Here is a 27,197-nt window from a genome sequence, read left to right on the forward strand (position 1 = left end):
TTAACATGAACATGACACTCGGTATTACATAATATTAATATTCACTACACATTGGTTTAAGTCTGAAATCTTTCATTTAATGGATATTACACTCAGACTGGAGGTACAATGAAACACATTTGACATGTTTTTTTACAAAAGTGATGATTTTAAATAATTAAGTGATAATAATAATAAAAACCTGTGATCCTAAGTGGAAGAAACATCAGTTTATTTTTATGCAAGCAGTGTAGGAAATCATTACATGTATCTTCAAGCAAAACCAACTAATATTTTTTATAACCTCATATTTTGGCACCTCACAATTAATTTCAGTTTAAATTACTAAGTTTTACAATGTTTCAAACAGGCAACATGAACAATACATGCACCGTAGCTAAACAAGTATAGCCTGGAATATGAAGAGGAATATTCTAAGAGCTTCTCTTTTACATACATAGCTAAAATTAAATATTGATATAAAAACAATTGTATCACATCTTGAACTGGTTTAACATTCAGCCATTATTACATTCATATGTATTTAATGGCTTTGATAGTATAGCTTTTCATCTCCTCTGTTCCTTTTCCATTTGCAGAGGATGAGCATCCAAAATGTCTTCTGGAAGGTCTTGTTGCATAGGGCGTAGCACATAGGGTTGATTGTGCTGTTGACGTAGCAGAGCCAGTAGCCCAGATGCCAGAGAGAGACGGGGATGCAGTTAGAACAGAAGGTGGAAATGAGAACCATGATGTTGTATGGGGTCCACGTGAGGATAAAAGCTAGGAGAATCGCACTGAGAGTCTGAGCCGCCTTTTTCTCCTTGACAAGAACCATTCTTTTCCGTTTTGTCATCTGGATTTTCAAGGTTGGAACTTCTGGTTGGGTTGATGTGGATGATGGAACCTGTGTCTCTGATGTGTATCGGTGATCTGCGTTTGGTCTCTCAGACTGATTGTTGGATTGAAAAGTGGTAATATTGCTGAGGATTGGCTTGAACTTGTATGCCAAACATTTTTTACTGTTTGTTTGTGAGCACTGCTTTGCAGGGTCACTTATGTTGTCTTCATCACAATCCAGCTGTCCATTCTTATTTCCTATAGATTCTTGGTTCTTCAAAGATTCTCGTGGAGTTGCATCCGAGACTGAGCGCTCATCCTCTGATGATGTATAACTGTTTAAGCTGGTCACCTGGTGTGACTTTGTCCACAGATCCTCGGATTGCATGGTTGTCCTTGTAACATAACTCTGGTTGGATGAAGACCACGATGCTTGAGTCCCATCCCTGTTGTTTTTAAAGCTGAAGCATCGTAGTATTGGCTTCCGTTCTTTAGGTCCTTCGTGACTGTCTAAAGATGGGTATCCTTGCAGTTCTGCCAAATTCTTTGTGCGCTTCTCTGTTTCTTTGTAGATTTTGCAATACAAAATTGTCATGATGGATACCGGGATGTAAAAAGCTGCTATAGCCGTCCCGAATGTAATTATGGGTTCTGAGAAGAACTGTATTTCGCATTGGTCGGGAGAAACGGTTCTCTTGCCGACAAAATACTGCCAGCACAGAATAGGTGGCGCCCACAATATGAAAGATATCAACCATGCCAAGCCAATCATGATGCCTGCACGTTTCGGGGTCCGTTTAGCCCTATAGGTGAGCGGTCTTGTTATTGAGAAGTACCTATCAAAGCTGATGACAAGCAAGTTCATCACCGATGCGTTACTTGCAACGTAATCAAGTGCCAACCAAAGATCGCATGCTATGTTGCCCAAAGACCAGTATCCCATGAGAATGTAGCATGTGTACAGGTTCATGGAGAAAACGCCAATGATGAGGTCTGCAAAAGCTAAACTTAGTAGATAATAGTTGTTTACGGTCTTAAGTTGGCTGTTCACCTTGAAAGAGAGCATCACTAAAACATTGCCCACTATTGTAATGAGGCTCACTACAGCAGATACGGTTGCAATAGTAATGACCTCCAGCAGGCTGTACGGGGCAGGCAGCATAGCTGAAACATTTCCACCTGCAGTTGAATTTACAATATTATCCATCCTGTCAGTGTGAACCCATTAGTAGCAAACTCTGGATGAAAGTTTCACTGTGTTCTTCATGATCAGTTGATATAGGATACTCTGAAAAGAAAGAATAAAATAATTGACACATCATAAATGAGATAAAGGCAACTGTATACATTTGTTTAACTGGATAAAAGCATCTGGTAAACAAATAAATGTAAACATGTATGTGACATGTAAACCAAGCATTAAAACATTGCCAATTTTTACCACTGTTAAATGGTTTATAGTCGGCAGCATCTCTTCACTTATAAGAATCGCAATGGTAATCCGCAATCGGCCAGTGGCCATAGTTTAACTATTGTATTTGTAGCAAAATAACCACAAATTTACCATTGTCTATAGTTAAATTGGTAGTAAAACATCGACATCGAGCAGTCAAAAATAAATAAACAAGCATGACTTCCATGTTTTAACTATAATAAATAAAACCAAGGTAATCTTTCTTAAGACTTGTTTATGCTATTTAACATTTTTTTATTAATGTGAATTCTAACAATTCTAACAATACATCTGTGGTAATTTTGGTGAGATCATCACAAAAAAAAGGGGGTTATTAATAAAAAATATATTTTCAAGATGGACTATTAAAACACTTGTAAATCACAAATAGTTTAAAGGTTTTTAATCTTTTTGTACATTTATTAAAAACGTGTTGCAATTATTTAGGGTTACTGATCCCTTCATTGCGATCAGCTTACACCACAGGCGGAACTTTACTGTCCTGTTTCTCCGTACGGCGAGGCAGATTATGATGTAACACTCATAGTGGTGTTACACTATAATGCTCTCGACTTTAGTTATTAATTTGATATTCAGCTATGGACAACAGACCCAGTCGGGGACGCGGTGGACATTGGAAAAGAGGAGGAGGTGGAGGTGATGCCGGCAGCTCGGGAGAACAGAGGGGACGCGGGAGAGGTGGCCATCATCGCGGAAGGGGCAAGAGAGACCACAGAGGCAGAGGGCAGTATCATGGTCCTCCTGCAGACTTCAGACGGGTGAGTGATGATGACTTGCTGTGGTTTCACTAAAGTCACATTTACATGTGCCTTACCAGACTAACAATAGTTTCCAGCTAAATACTTAGTAACCACAGCCACCGTCCCTAGATACATTAAAGCTGTAGTTACCACTGCTGTTATAGCAAAATTATTTTAAGTAAATCGAGTGAATTAAAACCGTCCAAATGAAATGATGGTCACACTTTATTTTAAGGTCCAATTCTCGGTACTAATAAACCATTAACTATGACTTTTGCCTCAGTAAACTATTCATTTGTTGCTTATTAATAGAGAATAAAGTAGTTGTTATGTTTAGGTATTAGGTAGGATTAGGGAAGTAGAATATGGTCATGTTGAATATGTGCTTTATACGTACTAATAAAAAGCTAATATGTTAAAGATAAGTAAGCAACTAGTTAATAGTGAGAATATACTAAAGTGTTACAGAAATGATCTATAGCAATCTTGAGTTTAACATTATAACAAAGCGGTAGTGAGTGATGGTATTTTAGTTGAAACCTATTATAAGATTTCGATGTTAGGATTTGCTCCTTTAACTTCTGGAAAATATAGAAGATGATATAAAATATGTTATAACAATTATTTGCGGAGCATTAATATATGCATATGAGTCCGTGCGGTATTAGTCTCATTGTTTTTATGTTATTGTTTGGTCTTCAGAATCAAGATGAAGATCATGCTGACGAAAACAAGCCTGCGGAAGAGGAGAGCGACCCAATCTTCCCTAGGAGAAAGCTTGAGTCCAATTGGGTCCGTTATGAGGAATCAGAGAGGAAAGAAACAAATGAAGATGTTCCCACACAGAGAGGAACAGACTATCATGTCTTGCTCAGTTCAGCCGGTAAGATTTTACACATTACTGCCCGCTCTGAAACTGTGTCATATTCCCCCACTGTCCCTTTGATACAGCTCAGGCAGGAGACCCAAACCAGAATTAAGGAAGGAAGATGACTGTGTTGTTGACTAGCATTCCTGCTGTGAGCTATTGGAATACAAAGGGCGAAGTAAATGGCAGTGCTCAGTTTCTGAAGCACCGTTGGATCTGATTTATGGGGCACTCATCTTTTCAGAGATGTATTTTTATAAACTTGTTGTTAATATTACAAAATAGTTATGCATTTTTTGTAAAAGTGCTTTGAAACGACAAGCAATGGTCTGTAGAAAGGCACTATAAAAATAATTGGGAATGGGAATTTTTACAATGTTTACAAATGGCACAAATACCACCACCAAGTCTTAAGGATTATCAAGTTCCTTGAATGTAAATGATACATTTAGATTTTATTGAAAACTTTACCATACCCAGGGTTTCCGCGACGTCTTAAATACCAAAATCTAAATTTTTGGCCTGAAAAAGTCTTAAATTCACTGAAGGGTTATGTTCTAGGTCTTAAATAATTTTAATCAGGTCTTAATTTTCCAATGGCCATGTAACGCTTATGCTACCTCTAATGCTTATTGAAATACAAACATTTTTGAAGCTAGTGCTTCATATGCCAGAAAGAAATAGATCTGGGAATGTTGGGTGTGAGGTCTTTTATGTTGTGTTAAAGGTCTTAAAATTGTATTCATAATGGTGTAAAATCTTAAAAAGTCTTAAATTTGAATTTGTGAAACCTGGAGAAACCCATACTGGATAAAATTCCCGACTATTATATAGATTTTTCTTAAGTTTTAGTACATTCAATTAAGTTAAATCACTACTGTGAATTGTGTGGTCTATGCGAGTGAAGTTAGGGCATATCATAGAAAATGTAGTTATTCTTTGTACGGCCCAATTCTTATGTTTATGTCGGTGAATGAATGCAGAAAGTGTATAAATTGTTCATGGGTGGGTCCATAACACAACCTCCTTATTAATCAAAATAAACCATTACAAAGGTATTTGTTAATAGAATTTAATAAGCCTAAATTCTATGTAACTGTAAAGTAAGGTTTCGTTACGCTTTTCTCTTGAGGGTTTTTCTTTGCCTAATTTGCCTCTCATTTTCCTAATCTGTTTCCTCAAAAGCTGCAATGATATTCCTGAGATCTATTTGTGTCATCTAATTTTATGTCTGTGAAGTAGAGTAGAGTTATGCTGCCTCTTGTGGTGCATTGCCAAACCTTTATGTGTATTTGGGGGCATTAGTGAAATATTTGTATTTATTAATATTTAAATATAAAAAGCATATACAAATTACTCTGCTAACGTATTTACCGGATGATCCCATGTAAATATGTTTTTGTTGTTATGGATACGGTGTACACCAAACAAAATGGTGCCTAAATTGTTTTGTTTTTTTGCTCTCTATTATTTTATTTTTCTATTTTGTTCCCCACACATTTATTATTAGTCATCAGGTTTGCACTCTCTGACCCCTGTAAATGTGGGTGTAATTTGTATCGGTGCTCCAGAGCATTCATTGAATCCATGAGTTCAGGAATTGTGTATGACAGCTTTTCCATCAAAAACATAGTTTGCTACACTAAGCTAACATCAAAAGGCGGCTGGGGGTTATTAATGGACGTTGTTATATTTTGGCGTAACATGAATTTTATCAGCACCAGCAGCTGACTGCAATTTTAAAAATGAGAAATGATCTTCACATGTTTTGTTTGATTTGGCAGGAAGTTAGTAATTTAGTTTAAAGGTCATCTAAATAAGTCCCTTTTTTTTGCCTCAGTGTCTTTCAGAGTTGCATGACCTCCCCTCTGTCACCCAGCACTCTGTCCTTTATCTCATTAGGATTCGGCCAGCAGACGGTGATTAACGCGTGTTGTGTTAACACACTGATGAGAGTCATTCAGCTTTCACCAGGGAGTGAAACAAAGTGGAGTTACACCCTTCTCTTACCCTTGAGCTTTCTCACCCTGACCAAAACCACAACTTCAACGGCATTCCTTCACATCGATGTTGCATACTAATTTCAGCCCTATTAACCTTTTCAATCCTTCAGTAACCTTATCCACAGTTTGGGATCCTGTATCTTGCAGTAACACCTGCATATTGATGATCTCATACAAGTGACAAGAGGAAGAGGTGCATAAACCGATGAGCTGTCTTCAGCATAGCAGGTGCTCGCACCTGTTTGCCGCCCTCAGGGTAGACTAGATTTGATGTGTTCTCAATATATCCGTGTTTGATTGAAGAAGTCCTCATTAGTTCATTGCAAACTCATTTGTTTTCTGGATGTCTCTTTCTCTGCATGTCTCTCGCACACCCACATAATCCATTGTGGAGTTGTTGTTCATTGATATTTAGTAGCAACGGTATATGAGAACGATTTCTGTTAAACTCTCCTTCTCTTTTGGCTAGCAATATTTAATGCATAAAATTGTAGCAATGCTAGGGCCAGTGACATATACCATAATAAGAGTGGTGTGAACAGAAAATTATGTTAAACACACATTATTTTGAAAACTCGTCGTTGATGTTATGATCTCATGTTAAGGTAATAATGATCTTTGAAGGTAGTGTGATGGATACTTGTAATATCACTTGAAAGTGCATATTTAAGCAATAAGCCCCGCGAAGCAGTGCGTTACAGTGCATTTTATAACAGCTAAGGGCGAAACGGAGTGCCTAAAACCCCGTAGCTGGTATAAAATTCACTTTAACCCACTTATTGCTTTTATTAAAAGGTTATTCCATATGCTTATCAAGGTTTCATAAAATACAGTAAATAAAATGATGTTTAGGCTATGTGGTGCGGTCAGCTGTTATTTATCGAGGTATTTAATAACGGCTTGGAACTCCGCTCAGCCAATCAGAATCAAGGACCAGAACTGACCGTTTTATAAAGTTATTCAGTTAAAGGGACAGTTCAGCCCAAAATAATTTCAATTTGTTTATAGAGCGCGATTAAACACAACTATCATTGACCAATGTGCTGTACAAAGTAAAAACCCTTAACAAAATTAGAAGTCCCAGATAAAACTAGAGAACATTAAGACAGGACAACTCCGTCAACAATCATGTTCTATAAGAAATATCTATTAAAAGGTTTTAACCTAGATTTAAAAATAGTCAGTTTGTTGGTAGACTGTTACAAAGACTTTAAGCAGCTATGGAAAGTGCTCGATCTCCTCGAGTCTTGAGGCTAGATCTAGGAGACCCTAAGAGCTTCAGATTGGCGTACCTAAGAGCTCTTGCAGGTTGATGGACTGTCAACAGATCAGAATGGTAAGACGGTGGTAACCTATTTAACGTCTTAAAAACTAATAAAAGGACTTGAAAATGTACCCAATAACGCACAGGTATGGCAGCAGAATTCTGAACCATCTGACGGCGATTTATGGAAGAATGATTAATCCCCAAATAGAGAGAGTTGCAATAATCAAGCCTTGTGCTAAAACCCTGGATTCTTTTTTCAAAATTTGTAAATGAAAGAAAGGACTTTTTTCCAGGGTTCGCAGCCGTTAAAAGCTTGACTTAACAACTTTGTTAACTGCCTATCAAGCTTTAGGAAACTATCCAACACCATGCCAATTTTACACATGTGGTTTAACATAAATATTCTGTCTTCATTTACTCACCTTTGAGCTGTTTCAAAATTGTATACGTTTCTTTGTTCCGATGAACACAGGGAAAGATATTTGGAAGAATGCTTGAACCAAACAGTTCTTGGGCACCATTAACTACTATGTTTATTTTTGGGTGAACTGTCCCTTTAAGATGGTTGAGTATTTGAACAGTTTCAAACAAAACCACATTAGCTTTGCATTTCGGTTGTAGGTTTAGTATTGAAAATAATCCACAACATTTAATTGGCAAGAAAATAAATAGCAGTGCATGTATGTGTCGTATCTAAAATAATAATGATATTAATCTTCAGTGTTTTAATGAGATTTTTTTCTGGTTTACTTGATAACTAAATTATCATCTTTATCATTCAATGCTGCTATTTACTTTTAACACAAATAACTTCAACATAATTAATATCTGGTTTTTATTTTAGTGTTTCATTTTTACCGTTTAAATAGAAACAAGCTGTTCCGTACAGTAACAAATCATTATAGAACATCTGGTTAGTAATGGTGTTTTTCCTAAAAATGTTGAGCATGTATTTAACTAAATCACCGTTAGCAATTACCTAATTACCTTAGATAGATGCAATCCTCACAGTTTTCCTCACCCAGCCTTGAACTCCATCCAAATCCGCCTTTGTCAGACTGTCTCTGAACACATCCCAAACCTTCTTGTCTAGGAAACTGTCACCATCCCCAGTCACGAGTCTATTCATCTTAAATTATGTAATCCTTAAGGTAAACACTCTTTCCGCTGTTATTAGATGGTTGTCTAGGACTCTAGACAAGCTCTGTCTCTAGTTGTAAATCGAAAGTCCAGAACATTTGTCGTGATATCTTAGATTGTCCTGTGGAGGACCAACAGATAACATCTCTTTTGTAGAAGTCGGTGTTCCTCAGCAGTAGTGGAGGATAATGGGAGATGATGCTGAATATCTCTCTCTCTCTCTATCCTTTACTCTTTCTCTCTGGATGAATGTGTGCTCCTGCGTGTGGAGTCTCTGACAGTCACAGATGTGAGTGGCTGGGAGGAGGTCATTCCCACTGGGCTGGGATGATCGTCATGATTTGGGGCAGTGAACAGACAGACGTTTAGAATGGGAGGAGAAAGAGGAGCCAAAGCAGAAATGAAGGGGTGAAGGTAAATCATGCTGTAGTCAGTTGAGGGGGGGGAGCGGTATGATGTTACTGAAGTATAATGGAGGCTTTAATAACTGTCTTTTGACACAGGTCAACTGTGAATAAATTTAACTCATGGTTAAATAGGTTATGTGTTTTGTTATTGGTGTACTGCAGAGAACAATTTGGAGATTTGGTTAGAAATTTAAGTAATTACGATTTAGCGAGGATGCTGGTGAATAATTTTACTATTCTTATAAAGATATGGGTAAAGCACTCAGTTTCTGCCAATCTCATATTAATCTTCCGTACCTATACAGTAGTATTGCATACGTCATATCTTCGAAGAGTATTTAGTTTGATCAAATTTATAAAAGAGAGCTGTACGATTATTTCTGTAAACACAAGCTGCTAGAGGTGGGACTAGGGGGGACAGTGGGATGGAACTACAGCACGAACAAGCAACACCATCACATTTATCCCTTCGTGTTTTGTACATTTTGCATGTTCACGCCGATTGGCAATAATACACAGACATATGACTTAGTTTCACTTACCGCGTGCAGTTCATGCCCGGCATCTTTTTGAACTGGGATTGGGCCATCTATGTTTCAAACGATCTTCAAATCCAGCATTTTATATATCTATTATATAACATCTATCAGTGAAATACTGTGAACACCTAAACTTTATTATCGCAAGAGTAAAGTGCATCAGCACAGCCAATCTTGACGCAGCGCAGACAATCTTGATGGCAAGCGGATCTCGCTCGTCGGTTGGCGCATGGGTGGGCTCTTTGCGGGAGAATTGTCCTATAAAAGGAATAGTATCCCTGTTGCGAAATAGGGATCCAGGCTTTTTCAAAAAACTTTTGAGTGTATCAAGCACAGAAATACTACATCCATCTCGTTTTTTTACAAGTTTAGCATGTTAAGCATGGGAAGCAAGCATGTTCAACAGTCAGAATGCATGACATAGGATGTTACCTCCACTATAATGTGGGTATCAGAATAAATATTAGGCTCTGTAACATCTTGGTTATTCACATTAGATGAAGGTTAACTTTATCAACTTTTTTTGCAGTATTCTTTTACAGTATTTTCAGGTATTTGAAAATGTGTTAACATGTTAAATTTCAGAAATAAAGAAATAAACATTAAGGACAGTAAAATAAAGAATCTAACCTTTTTTGTGTAATTTCTGTGATGTTCCAACAAACAGAATAGCAAAATAATTGCCAAAAATGACTCCCATCACTCTCAGGAGTTCCTAATATTTAGGTACTTAAGGTTAGGTATTTAACAAAATTATTGTGCAATTTTGTATACATTTGGTACCAATATGTACCTTTAATTTACCAAACACACTCTTTAGGTGCAAAAGTGTACTTTTTAAAATAGTTTAGTCCCAGTTACAGCTTTTCTACCTTTCTTTTGGGAGTGTAACAGGTAACCCCGTCCTAAACTCTGAGGTCAATGGTTGAGCTAATGTTGATTTATCAGACCAACCATGTTTACAATTATTGACAAAATCTTCCTAGATGCTTTTTAAATATCTGTGTGCACATATCGTTCGGATATGAGAAAACATATCTCGGTACCACTGACAAAATGACACACTTTAAACAGCCTTTATCATGCTCTAGGCAATTTTGCACTTACTCTAGCTTGAGATAGACTGGAGGACACACTTCATTTTCATATGAAGAAGTTTGGACGATCTCCACCAAAGTGTGGTTCGATTATTCTCATTCTGCGCTCACAGCTGCGTCACCGTAATTACAGGCCATCAAAGAGGAAGCCTGAATGATCCGTGAAAAGAAACTCATTCAATGCACACAGATTTAATTGACAGCACAAACATAAAAGTGCATTGACGCAGTCTTGAGCTATACCACGACACTATCAAACCTGTTTTTCTGTTTCTAGTGTCCAGGTGTGTTTGTGACCTTCTGAAATGCTCACAGCGGAGATTGAATATAGACTACTCTAGGTCATTTTTCTTCACACTTTCCCCCTTAAGTCACTGGTCACCTGGTTGTAGACCAAATCATGTTCATGTTAAACCGACAGATGTTCTGGAAAGGTCTTATTTAAGCATTTCCCATGTTGGGAGAGATTTCCAGGCCTCTAAGTTTATTGATCATAATGAGATCATAACTGAGGATATGAGCCATATAACCATGTACCCTGGAGGACCAATAACCAAGGGCATCGATATAGAGTGACAGCTCTGCGGTGTTGGACTACATCTGTGCGTCTGACCTAACACAGTATGTCTCCTCCGGGTCTCAGATGACCAGCAGACACAGACTTGGATCAGACTTGTATCTACATACTCGGGTTACTGTTCAATGTGAGAGCAGTGAATTAAAACTAAATTATGTTTAGCTGTTGGCAGGACTTTGGAGCTTCTCTGCTCATGCACAGATGGAAACGTGCTGTAATTCATTATGAATGACATTGCACCTGTAGGGCACTTCTCATTCCGCACACCAGTTCCGTGATTCTTCACCTGTGGTCCTGGCACTTTTACCAGCTGGACACTTTTCCAAAATAACTGCGCCCTGGTGGCCACATACCCCTGCAAGTATCTTGTCAAAATATGTCATGGACTTTAATTACTTAAGTATGTTAATTAGATATTTGTGAAATTGCTAAACCGCTTGCATTCAATTGATGATTCTTCTCTGCACATTTCACAGAGATAAAGGAAACACTGTTTTTGTATGATTTTTAAAGGGTTCTTCCATAAATAACATTTTGTCATCGTTTATTCGCCCATGTTGTTCAAAACCTGTATATGATTTTTTCTTCTATGGAACAGAAAAGAAGATATTTTTAATACATGTCTCTTTGGTTTTGTGTCCATATAATGGAAGTCAATGGGGGCCAGTATTGTTTGGACATTCTTCAAAATATCCTCTTTTGCGTTCTGCAGGTATAAGTCATACAGGTTTTGAACAACATGAGGGTTAATAGTTCATGAAATATTTTTTCATTTTTGCTTGCACCAATCCTTTCTTATAATTTAGTGAATATAGAAATTGAGTCTTACCAAAGGAAAGTTGACTTGGAGCTCCTGAATCAGATGTGTTTTGTGGGTGATTTTAGAAGAACAATCTTGTGTATAAACGCTCACCATCTGCTGTATTGGTTTGTTTTGTGATCGTGAACATATACTGTGTATGTGTTGAAGTGATTCCTGCATGAAAGGCAGACAATAATTATGATGCGGGGGTGGTATGTTGCTTCACCCACACACAGTGTCGCAATGTCATCTCTGAATCTCTGTTATAATGTGTTCGAGAAACAACTGCGGTGTTAATTACCGCACGCATGTCTACGCTCTCACGCTCTCCTTTACACTCCGCTTTTGTTACCGCAAACACCTGTGCGATTTGCATGCGGCTGTTTTTAATGTTGTGCACTTTTAAAAATGTAACAATAGGGAATAACAAACTCGACTTGAGCTTGTTTTATTGAGTTTTATATCGCCTTTCTGTAGAATTTTCTACCCTAACTAACTGCATAACTAACTTCTTCTGAGTTTCGTAAGGGAGATTTTATTTTTTACTTTTGTTCTATATGTATTACAGTTTTGTGGTTCGAGTGCCTCATTTTTATAAAAAGGTTGTATACCTTTTAATTATGGTTAGTGTGAATAATGTAATGCGTTTTATAATGCTGCCAGAAATGGACTCTGATGGGTCTGTTGAGCTCACTCGTGCCCAGAGATGCATTATTTGGGGCAGTGTTGAAATTCAGGGCATGTCCTTTGGTATTTGCTTGGAAATTGATGTATTTTTTTCTGTGTATGTATGGGCATTAAATACTGAAATGAATTCAGAGCTGTTAATTTCTCTGTGAGATTGGGAAGCCTGCCTTTTAAGTTAAAAGGGAGATGATCTTTAAACTCTTTTAACATCAGTAAGGGTTGGTTTTGGGTAGTTTTAGCTCTTTTTGTGCATGTCATTGGGCTTTTTAAGCTCATACAGAAGTTTAATTTAGAAGTCTGCATACGGTCTTAACACATTATTCCAGTGCTATCAACAGCTTGAATTTGTTTTTTGTTACTGCAGTTCTGTTCCTGAAAATTCATATTTTCATAGTGGTGGATATAGAGGAAGAATGTATTATTTGACAGATCTTCCATACAGTTTTGGCTTGTCATGTCTGAATTTAAAACCAATTCAATATTAATGTAACATCTTTTAACATCATAGCATGTACTATTACATCACAGGCATTTATCAAACTTAAAATTTGTATAATTGGTTTTCCTCCTCCTTTTGTAAATGTTGACATGCTTTTCCCCATAGTTGTCTGTGTGTACACTCCTCCCTGAAATGTGTTACTTTAGTGTTTATCATTGGCCAGCCGTCTCCCTCTGATGAATAGTAGGACATTGAGTTGTTCCTTCATCTCTATGGAAATAAATGACTCGTCTAAATCACTTATTAAGATTCGCCACAGCTGTATGTTAACATGAGGATCAGTTCAGCTCAGCATCTCAACTGCAGTGCACTGCAGCACAGATAAGAGACATGTCACATTTTTCTCCTTGATTAAGACTTTCATATCTTCAATCTGAAAAGAAACAGCTGGGTTTGTCCTGCCACCCCGCCTTATTTACTGAACTGGGCTATAAAACATTCTGAGAATGCTAAAAGTTTGGCTAACTGTAACATTTATATATATATGCTGTATATGAAGAGTTTGGTTCCAAAATGAGATAAAGATAAATACATTTTTACAAAAAAACATGTTTTTATTTTGTTATCAAGTTTTTATTGTGTTAGTTAGCTGTATTGTTTGGGTTATTATGGCTGAAATCAAAACAAACCAACTGCAGTTTCATACAGGTTGAAAACATGATATTTTTCTCCAAAATCATGTTTTTTTTTGTGCATTCCAATTGATAACTGTACATACATGATAACATGTATGTACAGTGAGGGAAATAAGTATTTGATCCACTGCTGAGTTTGTAAGTTTGCCTGCTTACAAAGAAATAAGGGTCTATCATTCTTGTGGAAGAAAATTTTATATAAACGTTATAAATTGATTTGCATTTCAGTCAGTGAAATAAGTATTTGATCCCTGAGCAAAACATAACTTTGTACTTGGTTGAGAAACCCTTGTTGACAAGCACAGAGGTAAAAAATTCAAATAGTTGGTCACCAGGTTTGCACGTGTTTCAGGATACATTTTTGTCCACTCCTCTGTACATCTTTAATGTTTCTTGGCTGTCGCTCAGCAAATTGGAGTTTTAGCCTCCTTCATAGATTTTCTATATCCTTTAAAACCTATTTGGTCTGGACCATGCTGGTGGAGAGGTTGAAATGAAAGATACAGATTCTGTCAAATACTGATTTCCCTCACTGTATTAGTTTTCATCCAGCTGATCGGTTGTCAATCTCTGGATGTCCTCGATTTCTTCTTGTCCAGGGGCACAGATTCTGATGGCTCACCTAAGGGTCGTCATGGCTTGTTGTACCACCTGCAGGTCTTTTGCAGTGGGGCGTGCTCCCGATTTCACCATAGCATTGAGAAACAACATCATTCTTCTGCTCTCGCAGGCAGTAATAATGGGTGTAAGGCAGTAAAGAGTTTGTTTAGAGTCAAGAAAACAGCAACATAACAGAACTAATGGACACACGTTAGGATCTCATAAACTATGTCTAATGATAATTGTTGATTTAACGTGAAGGCTGTAGCGATTCGTCTGAGTGGTTTATCAGAACGCAGCAAACACTTGTTTATCTCACCCATCCTTTAATTGAAATTTCTTTCCCTTTTTTAAACATCGAAAGAAAAACATTGACACATGTACATTTAGGAGATAATACAGTGGGTTTACCACATCATTCACAGTTTTTAAAGCATGTTTTCAAGGCTAGATAGCAAACTAGAGAGAGAGAGAGAGCAAAGCTTTTATTTCATTTTGATGAAATTCATAGATATAGTTTTCTTCAGTTCATGATTCATTTAAACAGAAACAATGCGTTTTTCTTAATTTCTGTTTTTTGTATTTCTCATGTTTGTTTACTATCTTGCAAACGTTAGACTTTGAATGACCTGCTGTGCTGACAGACCTTCTTGTTTTTTTTTACATATCTACTCGCAGATAGAAAACAACTTTTCAAAATGCCTTTTGAAATGTACTTTCTGAAATGCACAAAGTGGTCCTTCTCAAGTCCAGATGTTAATTGGGAAACTGTTGTCATGCCCTGTGGCAGCTGCTTTGGGTGCTTGTATTTATTCTTACTGATTAATGTGCTTATTGTTTTGAACGTTTGGCTTGAAATGTTTAATTGCAGACATCACCGGCTGATTTATTTTGATGGTTCGGTTCGCTACAGTTTCTTTGTGATAATTGGCTCAAGAGCCGTGACAAAAATCAGCAACGTTTTCCAAAGGGCTGTAACATCCATGAAAAAAAGTGCAATTAAATGAGACTGAATGACTTTTGCTCTGTTTAATGATGTTGGACTTGGAAGTTTGCAACATACATCAGTGCTTCGTAGGGCCTCTTAAAAAGCAAAGAACTGTGGGCACTTGAGTTTCTCAGGTGAGTAGAGGAGTGAATGACCTCAGTCGTTGAGAGAACAGGTCAAATGATGCAGCCTGCAGAGAGAAAGAGACACATCTGCCACATTCCCATATTGTGCCAGCAGCACTGCAACAGAATGACACTGAACTGCTGCTTGGATAGTTCACAGAAAAATGCAAATTTACTCACCCTCATATCATTCCAAACATGTATGACTTCGTTGAACACAAAAGAAGATATTTTAAAGAATGTTGAAACCAATCAACATTGGCCTTCATTGACTTCCATTGTATGGGCACAAAACCACTGCAACAATTCTCAAAATATCTTCTTTTGTGTTCCACAGAAGAAAGAGTCATATACAGGTTTTGAAAGTCTAAATGGTGACAGAACTTAAGGTGAATTCATTTTTAGTAATTGTGCTTATTTGTTACACTTATTTAAAGGGATACTTCACCCAAAAATGAAAATTATTTCGTCAGTTACTCTGATTGCTCCAAACCTGTATACATTTCTTTGTTTTTCTGAACACACAGGAAGAAATTTGGTAAAAATTCAGATCTCGGGAGTCAATGGGGGGCGAGATCTGACATTCTTCTAAATATATTCACCAGTGTTCAGCAAAACAAAGAAGTGTATACAGGTTTGGAACAATCTGAGGGCGAGTAAATATATTAACAAACATTTACATACATACTTTTATGCATTTGGCAGACGCTTTTATCCAAAGCGACTTACATTACTTTATCCTATACATTTTACGTAGGTATTTGCAATCCCCTGGGATGGAACCCACAACCTTGTGTTGTTAACGCTATGCTCTTACCACTGAGCTTCAGGAAAGCTTTATGACAGAATATTCATTTTTGGGTGAAGTATCCCTTTAAGTTCTGTAAACTGTAACTGTTTGTTATTCTCATTGTCATTAAAGCATTGAGTGATCACTATCAGTTCTCTGGAATTCTGAGTTGTCAAGATGGCTTTCTGTGGTCAGTTTTTTGCATAGTCGCTGCCAAACTGTATGATAATAAATACTAAATAAACTCTATAAATACATTGTGTATATAAAGCCAGTGATTTTAAGGTGAAGTGTGCTTATGAATGGTTTCAATTTCTAGCTCTTGTGGTGAAACTGCTAAGAAAAAAAATATTTGACATGCACTTTTGCTGATTTTTTAAGTCATTTATTTTAGTATAAATTCGTTTTGTAATGATTACAAAATTCAAGCAGTTGTATGACAATTTCCGTTCTTTTGTTCTATTTTGTAGCCTTAGCAAACTCCTGATGCTTTTGTTCTAATTCATTTTGCACTGTTTATAATAATAAACATCCTCTTTCTCCATTCACTTATCTATGTACTGTTCTATATCGTAATTGGAACAACACAATGCAGCATGCACCTGGTTTCTTATATTAGCATCTCTACTAGCTCTATAATGCAGTGCTGGTTCTTGCCTCAGATGCTGACAGGACCTTCTCTCATTGTTATGGCAGCTGTTTCCATGGCACTGTCACTGCCTGTGAAGGAAACATGATCGAATTGGTTTGATGGCATCTCCTGTCCACAGCCCACTCATGACAGTGTTTTCCACACTGATGACATCAGCCGTTGTGTACTTGGCGGTCTGTTCAGTCTTAAGAGCAATCTTATTTCATGTAGTGTGATGTCATTTCATTTATCATCCAGTGGGCAGGTCATCTTAGTTTATAGACCAAACAAATAACTACAGCGAATAAAATGTAGATTTTACATATTGAAGTGGCTCTGGTTTTTTTTAAGAAAAAGTGAACCCCAAAAATGAAACATTGCGTCATATTGCTTCGGATCCATATAATAAAATATATAATTTTCAGACACATAAAGTCAAAAACAGGTGATTTAGTCTTAATATATTACTTTCATATTTAGGTGAGCTGTTCCTCCTTCAATACACTTTACATATTCGTCATCAAAGCCGAAATCATTTTCATATCCTCCTGTTTGAAGACAGATCCATCCACTTGACCTTGTGACCCTGCCCTATATAATCAGAGGCAATGTGGCCAACTGCAGTTGGCAAGTTTGTCTCGAGTTGAAAGAGGTTTAATGATTTTGAGGGCAGCGAGTATGAGGCCTCACGCTGGCTTGATCAGCTGTGCGTGACAGAGCCACACTTGCTTTTTTCAGCTGTCTGAACTCGCTGCTGTCGCCACAGAATTCACTCTGATATCAGCGCCAATGAGAAACAACTTCAAACACACGATCAGCTGCTGCCATTGAGGTGTGCCAAGAGCTTCAAGATCATGTAGTTTCTTGCCAATATGTTCCACTGCACAAAGTGTAAAGAATAAATATAATGTAAAGTCACTTAACATTTGTTATATGTACAGTCATGACCCTCTTACAGCAATACAGGGACTGGAATAATAGCCAAATATGTATACAGAATTATACAATATGACATTTTTACATACATTTTTTAATTTATACTGTTCTAGCAATATACAACAATCTCGGATAAGCTTATATTATGCAACTTTTTTTGCATAATATAAACATTTGTTAATTTCTTTGAAATGTAATCATATAGCAACATCTGATAATATTGCAGTGTTCTTTCCAAAGATTGCTAAGCGTTGTTGTAGTCTTTTTTTATTTATTTGCCTAATTTTTATTTTTATACATATTTTATTTTTGTTATTTTTTGACTTTTAAAGTCTCTTATTTAACACAAATATGATAAAAATGTTTATATACTATTTTATTTTCATATTATTTATTGCTTGTGTTGTAAAGTGTCTTTATTTATTTAACCAATTCAATTTTTTTAGGTATACTATTAAATTTCAATATTATTTATTGCTATATTTAATCTAATATTTTATTTTCTTATTCTTACTTATTAGTCCAAGTTTTTGTGATATTGGGAATTTGAAGCTCATCATTTTAAAACTCCCCATTGGCTTTAGTTTTAAAAATGTTTGGAAGATGTATGAACTCGTACACTGTAAACCCTATAGGTAAAAATAGTTAAGTGACTTTGCTAAAAATGGCACACATCTATGATTTTCACTGTAACAGGTTTTCACACCAAGCAAACATCGTGGAAATCATTTTATTTCTTGTACTACAGTTCATTTAGTCAATTAATAATTAGCATTGTGTACCACTCTGTGAAAACTGGTTTCTAGAATACAACAGTGTTTGGTGATTTAGAGTCCGTACTCCGTTTCAGCTCTGGGTGAGTTATCTATTCTCTATTAAATCTACAATCTTGCTATCTGTTTTAGGCGACTCTTACACACAGTTCAGGTTCTCTGATGAGAAGGACTGGGAGATGGACTCGCTGGCAATAAACCAGGTACATCATCAGTCATTTCACAAGTGAGCGCTCAAGTGTAGACCCCTTTAAGCCGAATAGTGACTTATTAGAGGAAATCTCTGCCACTGATGGATTCTCATGATTGATTCTGACTTCAGATTCCAGGTCTGTTTATAGATCTGCCGGCTCTGTCGCAGAAGCTCGAAATGCTTCCATTGCACACACGACTGAACCTGGAGGCCGAGGTGGTTCAGGTAGTTAATTTGGAGTTTTCTTAACTTTTTGGTCACTGAGGGTTTTTTGACACGCGTGCGTATGTAGATAAGTGATTCGCTTGTGCTATGAGCAAGTTTTTTAATGTTTCAGGCGACTCCTGTTCAACTTCCATCTATGAAAATGCCTCACAGAACAGACACGGCACCAGAAGGTAGACTGAAGACTCCTCAGGTGGGCGGCTTCTCAGGACTGGACATTAACTGCACCGTAAAGTCTCTTTCAGTTACAACACCGTCTCCCACAGTCTCGACAACAATCCAGCCTCCAAAAGATGATGTCGACAGGGAGCTCGACCTGCTCCTCAGTTTACAGAATCCTATTACAGAACTTGCTTCAGTTGAATCCAAAACTGTGATGGATGAGACTCCAAACAACCCGGGGACAGGTACTAGCATACATTATAAATGTGCTCATAAAACTCTGTCCTTTCTCTCATACATAATGTTAGGAAGAGTCATGTAAGATAATGGGTTAATTCACACCAATCAGATTAGGATTCATTAATACTTGCGACACTTATTTATAAATATTAAATATTTCATTTAGTGTCTCCTCTTAGAAAGACAGAAAGGTTTTATTTCTATATAAATGTTTAGTTTGATCTAAGTCCGTTTAGGGAAGTTGTGCCACTCGGTGGCCATGTTTGCAACATGGCTCCGAGCAGTTATTACGTAATTCAAACGCAAGACATTAATGGTGAATACTGATATTTCTAAAATCCCAATTAAACGACATATTTAAAGTCACGTAAGCTTTACCGCAACATTTGTTGCCTATGATCAGATTGCGCTTAAAAAACATAATTTTTCATGTTGCTTTAGATACTACGCATGGGCAAAGCTTCGCTAGGGCGGCCACATTGAGCTTAATTTAAAATTGTAAAATTAAAAAATGAAGTTTGTTACAAAATTTAATATTCTCTGATAGTTACAAAGTATATTGTATTATTGAAGAGTTTGCAAAAATAATAATAAATGGTAATTTAAATCAAGTAGCAGTTAGTTCATTTTGATTTAGTAACAAGTAGAAAAATACAGCTGACTAACAATAAAAAATAAACAGTTTTTGAAAAGATAATCTATAAAAAATTGATTTTATATAAAATATATAAAATGTTATGTCTGTTTAAGTAGCATAGGTGTTGTTATTTGTATGTGCTATGTAAGTAGCTTGTAGTGTAGGTTTTTAAAAAGATATCTTGTTTAGTTGATTAAGTAATTTCATCTCTTATCTTTTATCAACAGTTTCAGTAAAGGAAGAGAAAAAGGAAGAAACAGTTGACGGGAAGGACACAAAGCCAGAAGCGGAGAAAGAAACTAATTCCGCAAGACCGGAATTGACAGAGAAAGATCTGGAGGACTGGTTGGACAGCATGATCTCCTGACTTGTCTTGTTCCAGTGATGTAAATTGACGCGTCTATCATTGCTGACTGACATTGTCGTGGATAAAACAAGCAGATGTGCTAATGCTGACATAACGCTGACGTGTCATTAAACCATGTAAATAAATGTTTACATCATGTTACATAATGGATAATGACACAAGACTATATCAGCCATCTGGAATAATAAACGTTTCTTTTTTGTGTTGGCCTACATGTGGATGTGCAAGTTTTCATAGCAACCGTATAAAGGACCCATCGTATGCAGATGCAGTCATCATCTGATTTATTTGCAGTCAGATTAAATGCTGTTAACAGCTGGGATTTATTGCATTGGCTTTATTTTCTTCCCCCTGACAAACAAATGCAATCACCAAAGCTTCTACATACATAAAAATGGCCATACAATAGCAGTTTACAGACTTGTTCAATTCTTTTTTCCCCTTTTTGTTTAATAATTGTGCTGCACATAGGATCAGGCAGACGTGAGTTCAAAGTTATTTAACTTTAACTAAACATTAATGTTCTTCTTAAAAGTTAACTAATTAAAATGAGCAACTAAATGCTTAATAACAAAACATACAAGCCGGAGGAAATGTTTGCATAGTTTCTTGTCATAAGGCACTTTTATGTATGAGAAACATCTAGTGGGCTCTAGTAGATGATCTATAATATTTCTCATTCCACCAGTCAGATAACCATCTGTGAAGGCGTTGCACATTCATTATAGTCTTCTTTTTTTTCTTGAGATCAAACAGGCATAAATCTTGTTTGGCACTCATTGAACACTAAGAAGGTATTCTTGTGCATATTCATAAGACGTTCATTCAACTCGTCAAAAACATATGGCAACATCTCATCTCACAACTTGTGCATCTGTGAGAGTGAAGCATGTGAGGCAACAACGTCGATTTAAGGATAAACATGATGTGTTCCAATTTGGCAATGTGTCAACACAGTTGTTTGTGTAATTTCTGTTCATGTTTTTTGGCTTGATCGCAATGAGTTGCTGTCATGTCTGGTGTTAGAAGCAGCTGAGGTTTTGATTGATCAGATAAATTGTGAAAGCAGCATTTGATGAGAGCTAGTTGAGGATGTTGTGTCCAACCAACACACGATCTTAAAATGATGTGGATATTGTGCCGGTTGTAATTCCTCTCATATAAGGACTGAGGGCATCATGTCCTCTAGCCCAGCTGGTCCTCATATTGCTTACGGAAACAGTCTCCGGCTGGGAAGAAATCCCAGCATCTTTCCTGATACATCTTCCAAACGTACGATTCCTAAAATACAAAGGAGGATATATGCGAAAATTCAAAAGCCTTTTCACACACAAAACTCTTTTTTGAATCATCTTTTAAATAGTTTAGTGGATTACCTGACCAGTGTGTTCAGTCTCATCTTTGTTGATCAGATACATCAAGAAAAATCTGTTAAATAGTATTGGAACATTCAGAATTGTAGTTGAGTTCTCGAAGGAAACATTCTATGACATTCAAAGAATGTTATCATTTATAAGTTTAAGACCTGTTTACACTATAGTTTAAAAAATATTTTCTTAATTTAAGAGAGTGACCACATCATCGCTATAACAACAGCGATAACAAACAAAATTAATGAATGAAAAACTTTGACCACCAAACTAAATCAAACATGCTGATATATTAATCTTTATCTTAAATTGTTATATTTTTATGTGTAAACAGGCCCTAAAGCCCCATGTTAGATGCTTATATCAGTACTGTGGTGTGTATACTCACAGGTAGTTGGCCAGATTGTGCTCTTGTAAGGTGTGGGTCTCAAAGCCATGCGGAGTTCTGTCGAAGTAGTCATTTCCGATTCCACAGATGAAGCATTTTGTCTAGACAAAAAAAATGAATTACGTCTTGCTTTAATGTATTTTTTAGGATCACCAAATCTAATAAGTGTTAAACAGATTTCTCAAAACACTTTTCACCCTCATTCAAATTTGGTTGAGCCAGTTGCCATGTCACAACACCCAAACAAACAGCGATGTTTTGACAATGTTTACACTTCTGGAGGACATCAACCTATAATTTACATCTTATAGTTGTATTTACAGTAGCGTGTTATTAAGCAGAACATGTTGCTACACACGCTCACCTCCATGTCTTCGTTCACCTGCTCCTGCTGGTCTCTCAACTCTCCGAAGGCGTCAATGATCAAACCTGGTTGCGAATCAAAGCATTCATGAGAACATTGATGAAAGCAATTTATCTGACCATTATGATCGCTGTGTTTTGAATGAAGAAGCTTTTTGCAATGAGATATGAGTTTTATTGGCTATGATAAATCTCAGTACCCTGAATGATGGCCAGCAGGATGACGATGACGAAGAAAAAGAAAGTAATGTCGAACAGAATGCGGTAGAGCTCGTAGGGGTCACCGGCCGGATCTACGATCTCATCACCGATGCCTCCACCTGCTCTCACACCAACATACATGTGGAACAGGTAACACTGGAAAACACATGGAATACTTTTTTAGTATTTATGTTTTATACTGAATAGCTTACAAAACATTTTTGAAAAAGCGACATAAACATGTCACAGCCCCATGAACGGTACGTGGTCCCTTTAAAAACCCAACCCAGAAAAAAGAAGCTAAACTCACAGTCATCATATCATCACACTTCATGTCAGGCTGGTCCTCATCCTCGCTCTTATTGTAGAACTTGCGGAAGAAATTGAAGGCCACCACGGTGTACAGATAGACCACGACCGCCAGAAGCCCCACAGTCAACACCAACTGTTCAAAGGTAGAATTCCATTCAAATGAAATGCCAAAATGCTTAGTGGTAAAACTGAACTACAGTTGCCCTCTGGTGGATGAGACATGCCTGTTTGCCATTGTGAGTCACGGAAGACAAAATAGTCCTTAAGGTCTTGAAGCCCATGGCGATGTCCAGCAAATGAGCGGCGAAGAAGAAGTTATTGTAATGTCCCAGAATAGACATGGTGGTGTACCAGATCAGATAGAGGAAAGACTGGACATGAAAGCACAAAATGAGTCAAACACATCATTGTGATGTACGACAATCTTCGTAAATTCACATCGTCATAATACTCACATTGTCAGTTAGCACTACTCCCATCTTCCAGATGTGATACTTGGTATCAATAGAGCTCAACCTGTAATTGAAAGCAATACAGTCATGTCCGCAATGATCCGGTTCTATAGTTTGAAGGTGATTTTACATTCTTTTAAGCCTTTAATTGTAAGTGTTCATTAAATCAACGTATCAAAATGAAAAATTTGTGATATACTTTTTGATGACATGGTTGATAATTTTACTGTTGATTTTCCTTTGACATAGAAAACTACTTGAGTTGTCCAAGGTCATGTAATTTTAACGTGTCGATTAGAAAGACATTTTAATGCTATTAATGATATTCCCACAAATATCCATTTTTTCCCAAACTAAACCAAGGTAACAGTGTTGACATTTTAAGCTGCCCATTATCTGTAGTTGTAAAAATGTGTGTAAGACAAACATTTTATGTTGAAAAAAACTTGTCAGTAAACTGTTTCTTGAAAGGGTGTTTTGTATTATAACAATTTTAATATATTCAGGCTCTTTGATGTGACAATAGCTCACCAGGACAGTAGAGATGCCTCCTTCACCACAGCCTCTTCAGTGGGGTCGAAGTCTAGTGCGCTCTTATCCAAACCCAGAAGTTCAGCTATGCGCTCGGCTCCGTACAAGTCACCATATTTATTGATAACCTAAAGAGAGCCCAATGAAAAGATGCACCATCACTTCATACCATGTCATGTTTACTGTGCCTTCACTTACCTTTCTCTTAACAAACTTGTCCCAGTAATTGTTAGGGAATGACCTGAAACACAGTTTGCGTCAAAAAGTGCAATTACATGAATACAATAGAAATAGAAAAAGAATGTCTGGAGGGTTTCTTACGGAGTCGCAATAACCAAACGATCCCACTGTCCTTTGATATCATCATCAGACGGCTGCTCGGTGATATACAAACCATCAAACTCCAGCTTTCTGGCGATCTCTTTCTCACGCTTAAAAACAACTAAAGGAACCTACAGCGAGCAGAGAAGAAAGTTAAATGCACATTCACAGCTTTAAATTATACATACAAACTACAGGTGTAATGGGTGTTAACCTTTAGGTAATAATAACCAATGAGGCAAAGCAAGGAGATGACTGAGTGAAACACAGCCAAGAAAGTCAAAGTGGGCGCCATATAACCAGTGCTCTCCTGAAGAATGAAGTATTCCGATCCTTCATCATCTTCATCACCTTCATCTTCTGCTCCACTCCAGGATCCTTCATCATCATCATCATCATCAAAGTCTCCAGTCACCTTAAAAAAGCAAAAGAAACTAGTCAGAGGAGTGTTGACTTGTTATTGAGGTTTTTACAGTATAGTTTGCTAAAACATAAGCTATTAAAACATTTCTGTTAATTGAACTCAAAAAAGATCAGCCTAAATATTATTTAAAAAACAAAATGTTAGCAATGAACTTATTAACCAAATATAAAAACTAAACTTAAAGTAGAATAAAAATAAATTAAACATATTGGGGCGGTTTCCCAGACAGAGCTCAAGCCTAGTCCCAGACTAACTTAAACGGTAGAGGGTTTTTTATCGAAAACAACTTGCACTGACACTTCTTCAAATATATCAGTGCGATTGTTTTGTCTCAAGTGATGGTTTTCGTAAAGTATGTTTTAAAAAAAAAATATATTCAAATTTTACCAAGGCTTGGTTTAAGATAATCCCTGTACGGGAAACTGCCCCATAACAAAATAACAAAATAATAATTAATAAATTAAAATATTAATAAACCAGAATAAAACAAATCCTGCTTTTGAATAAATAATTATTTTTAAATGAAATCCCTGTTAATTAAAATTGATATATTTTTGAGTATATTTATATAGAGACCTTATAGAAGAGCAGGATGAAGTTGATGGCAAAGGCCACAAAAAGAGCCAGAAAACGTAGGTTGTAGAAGTTACGAGCCAGGTAATTCTACAAAGAAAAACAAACACACGTTAGGAGTTAAAAACAACTTTTTACCATTTAAACAAATTGAATTTTCCTGCAGGACGAACTGTAACCAAGTGCGAACATCAAAAGTTTAAGTATTGTACCAGCATTTTGGTTTTGTAGATTTCAAGCCCTGCAATAAAGCTGGCCATGAAGGCTGGAGATTCATCTTTTTTTGAGCCACGTTTGGCTCTTGGAGTTGGTTTGGCAGATGCTTTTTCCTCTGTTGTTTCCTCTTTAGCCTTGTCCTCTTTCTCTTGGTTCTCAGTGCTAAAAACATCTCAATGTCAAAATCTAGACATGATCAAAGACAATATCTCAAAACAATTGAAGGTGAAACCTACTCTGCTTTCTCTGGTTCAGATTCAGGCTTGTTCGCAGCTACCTTCTGTGTAATAAAAACACCAAAGTTGATGAAATAATTTGCATTTTTCCTCAGAACTCCAAAGTTATAGTGTTTTAAGAATAGATACAAACCTGAGTTTTCATGACAGGAGCACTAGCCTCAGAAAGTATCTCACAGACATCACCCAGACCATGTTCTGCTCCATGTTTCCCCTCTTTCTTTCCTGACGGATTGAGGAGATCCATGATCACATCGGGCTCCAGCTTCTCCCCACCAGTGCCTGTCATCTGTACCATATCTGCCGACACCACCAGCTCATGGCTTTCGATCTTCTCTGCTTCCAAAACATCACCATGGATTCCAAACTGTGTAGGATCAGGCATGTTACCCAAGATATCAGTCACTTTCATGTTTTTAGCCCCCTCTACAAGCCCCCCTCCAAACATGGACGACCAAATAATATGGAAGAACCCGAAGACAACTCCAAAAATGCCTTTAAAGAACCCAGTGAAGAGCATCCAGAAGAAAGAGAAGAAGCCTGTAATCATCTCTCGGATGGTCAGCTTCTTGAATTTCTTGAACTGTTTGCGCATAGTCTTTAAAGTCAGCATTTGACGGAAATTAGACACGCTTTTCTTCACAGACACACATGCGGCGGTGAAGGCGGAGGCAGACTCAAGCGAGGCATCGTCCTCCTCAGATAACCCGTCGAGAAGACTGTGCAACTCCTCTTCTTCATCCTCCTCGGGACGCTCGGCAGCATCCGGCTCGGAAATCTGAGACGCCAACTGCATCTCAAAGATGGTGTCCTCACAGAAGTTTACGAAGAGCTCCATCTTCTCGCTCTCACCGCCTTCATTCACCACGTCGAAGATGAACTGTCGTTTAGACTCTTTGACCTGAGGCTTCTCCCACTGGGTTCTGCTGGACTCACTGATCTCAAAGTAAACCCTTTCAATCCTTTTGGCGCCACCCATGATCTCGATACGGCCAAGGTAGGGCTCAAAGTAGCTAAGCACACTTTCAGCCAGGTCTAAGAAGGTGGACAGGCGTGAGTCGTGAGGCATGTGCTCGGAAAGATTTGTGAGCAGCACGGCCACATTAAAGCCGATGTCCTTGGCTGGTTCGTGGAAACGTTCCACAAACTCTTCGTAGTGGAACATGTCATTCTCATCCGCCTCCACGCAGGACAGTAGGAACTCGATCTCCGACTGCGTGTATTGCTTTTGGCTTTCCATCGATTTATGGAACTCCCTTTTGGATATGACGCCTTTGCAGTCTGGGTCGTACTCCTTGAAGTTATCTGATGTGGTTAGGTCCTTCAGTTTGAGGAACATGTCGAAGAATTTCAGGATCATTTCCACGTTGCTGGAGGACTCCACTAAAGTGTCGACCATCTGCTTGCCGATTGTTCCGTTGACCACATTACCTGTGAAATGAAACCCTGATGAATCTACTGTTCTTCTGCTGAGAAGTGAAGAAGATCAAAAACACTTACCTTCAAGAAGAGATAACAACATGACCACCATATCCTTCTGCAAATCCATCAGCTCCTTTAGTAGCTCGATTTGACTAGAATCCTACGTG

The 27,197-nt window shown here is 37.4% G+C and overlaps 3 protein-coding genes across 3 annotated transcripts in view; 1 reads left to right on the forward strand and 2 right to left on the reverse strand.

Annotated features, from left to right (window-relative positions):
• Positions 1–102: 102 nt before the first annotated feature.
• chrm5b (cholinergic receptor, muscarinic 5b) lies at positions 103–10,232 on the reverse strand. The gene is made up of 2 exons (XM_056764503.1): positions 8,159–10,232; positions 103–2,107 (listed from the first exon to the last, which is right to left on the reverse strand). The coding sequence occupies exon 2, from the start codon at positions 2,024–2,026 to the stop codon at positions 524–526; it is 1,503 nt and encodes a 500-aa protein (XP_056620481.1). The 5' UTR covers positions 2,027–2,107; positions 8,159–10,232; the 3' UTR covers positions 103–523.
• aven (apoptosis, caspase activation inhibitor) lies at positions 2,815–20,433 on the forward strand. The gene is made up of 6 exons (XM_056764504.1): positions 2,815–3,051; positions 3,736–3,916; positions 18,530–18,600; positions 18,720–18,815; positions 18,928–19,222; positions 20,082–20,433. Exons 1-6 carry the CDS (start codon positions 2,872–2,874, stop codon positions 20,219–20,221), a joined length of 963 nt encoding a protein of 320 aa, XP_056620482.1. The 5' UTR covers positions 2,815–2,871; the 3' UTR covers positions 20,222–20,433.
• A 55-nt stretch (positions 20,434–20,488) lies between these two features.
• Positions 20,489–27,197, reverse strand: part of ryr3 (ryanodine receptor 3) — an 85,166-nt gene continuing 78,457 nt past the window's right edge. Inside the window, exons 87-103 of the mRNA XM_056764505.1 lie at positions 27,109–27,190; positions 25,742–27,039; positions 25,609–25,652; positions 25,369–25,534; positions 25,160–25,246; positions 24,374–24,574; positions 24,160–24,290; positions 24,037–24,079; positions 23,839–23,966; positions 23,311–23,371; positions 23,080–23,226; positions 22,854–22,988; positions 22,543–22,699; positions 22,344–22,408; positions 21,980–22,080; positions 21,598–21,649; positions 20,489–21,502 (exon numbers count right to left, since the gene is read on the reverse strand). Of these exons, the coding sequence (XP_056620483.1) occupies positions 21,407–21,502; positions 21,598–21,649; positions 21,980–22,080; positions 22,344–22,408; positions 22,543–22,699; positions 22,854–22,988; positions 23,080–23,226; positions 23,311–23,371; positions 23,839–23,966; positions 24,037–24,079; positions 24,160–24,290; positions 24,374–24,574; positions 25,160–25,246; positions 25,369–25,534; positions 25,609–25,652; positions 25,742–27,039; positions 27,109–27,190 (2,994 nt within the window). The 3' untranslated portion in view covers positions 20,489–21,406. The remainder of the gene's footprint in view (positions 21,503–21,597; positions 21,650–21,979; positions 22,081–22,343; positions 22,409–22,542; positions 22,700–22,853; positions 22,989–23,079; positions 23,227–23,310; positions 23,372–23,838; positions 23,967–24,036; positions 24,080–24,159; positions 24,291–24,373; positions 24,575–25,159; positions 25,247–25,368; positions 25,535–25,608; positions 25,653–25,741; positions 27,040–27,108; positions 27,191–27,197) is intronic.

Source organism: Triplophysa dalaica, chromosome 13 (genome assembly GCF_015846415.1).
Source record: "Triplophysa dalaica isolate WHDGS20190420 chromosome 13, ASM1584641v1, whole genome shotgun sequence".
Taxonomy (NCBI): domain Eukaryota; kingdom Metazoa; phylum Chordata; class Actinopteri; order Cypriniformes; family Nemacheilidae; genus Triplophysa; species Triplophysa dalaica.

Coding starts and splice junctions, on each gene's coding strand:
- chrm5b (XM_056764503.1), bottom strand. CDS start 2,026: ATGGATAATATTGTAAATTCAACTGCAGGTGGAAATGTTTCAGCTATG.
- aven (XM_056764504.1), top strand. CDS start 2,872: ATGGACAACAGACCCAGTCGGGGACGCGGTGGACATTGGAAAAGAGGA. Junction 3,052..3,735: donor CTCCTGCAGACTTCAGACGG/GTGAGTGATGAT, acceptor TTTGGTCTTCAG/AATCAAGATGAAGATCATGC. Junction 19,223..20,081: donor TCCAAACAACCCGGGGACAG/GTACTAGCATAC, acceptor TTTTATCAACAG/TTTCAGTAAAGGAAGAGAAA.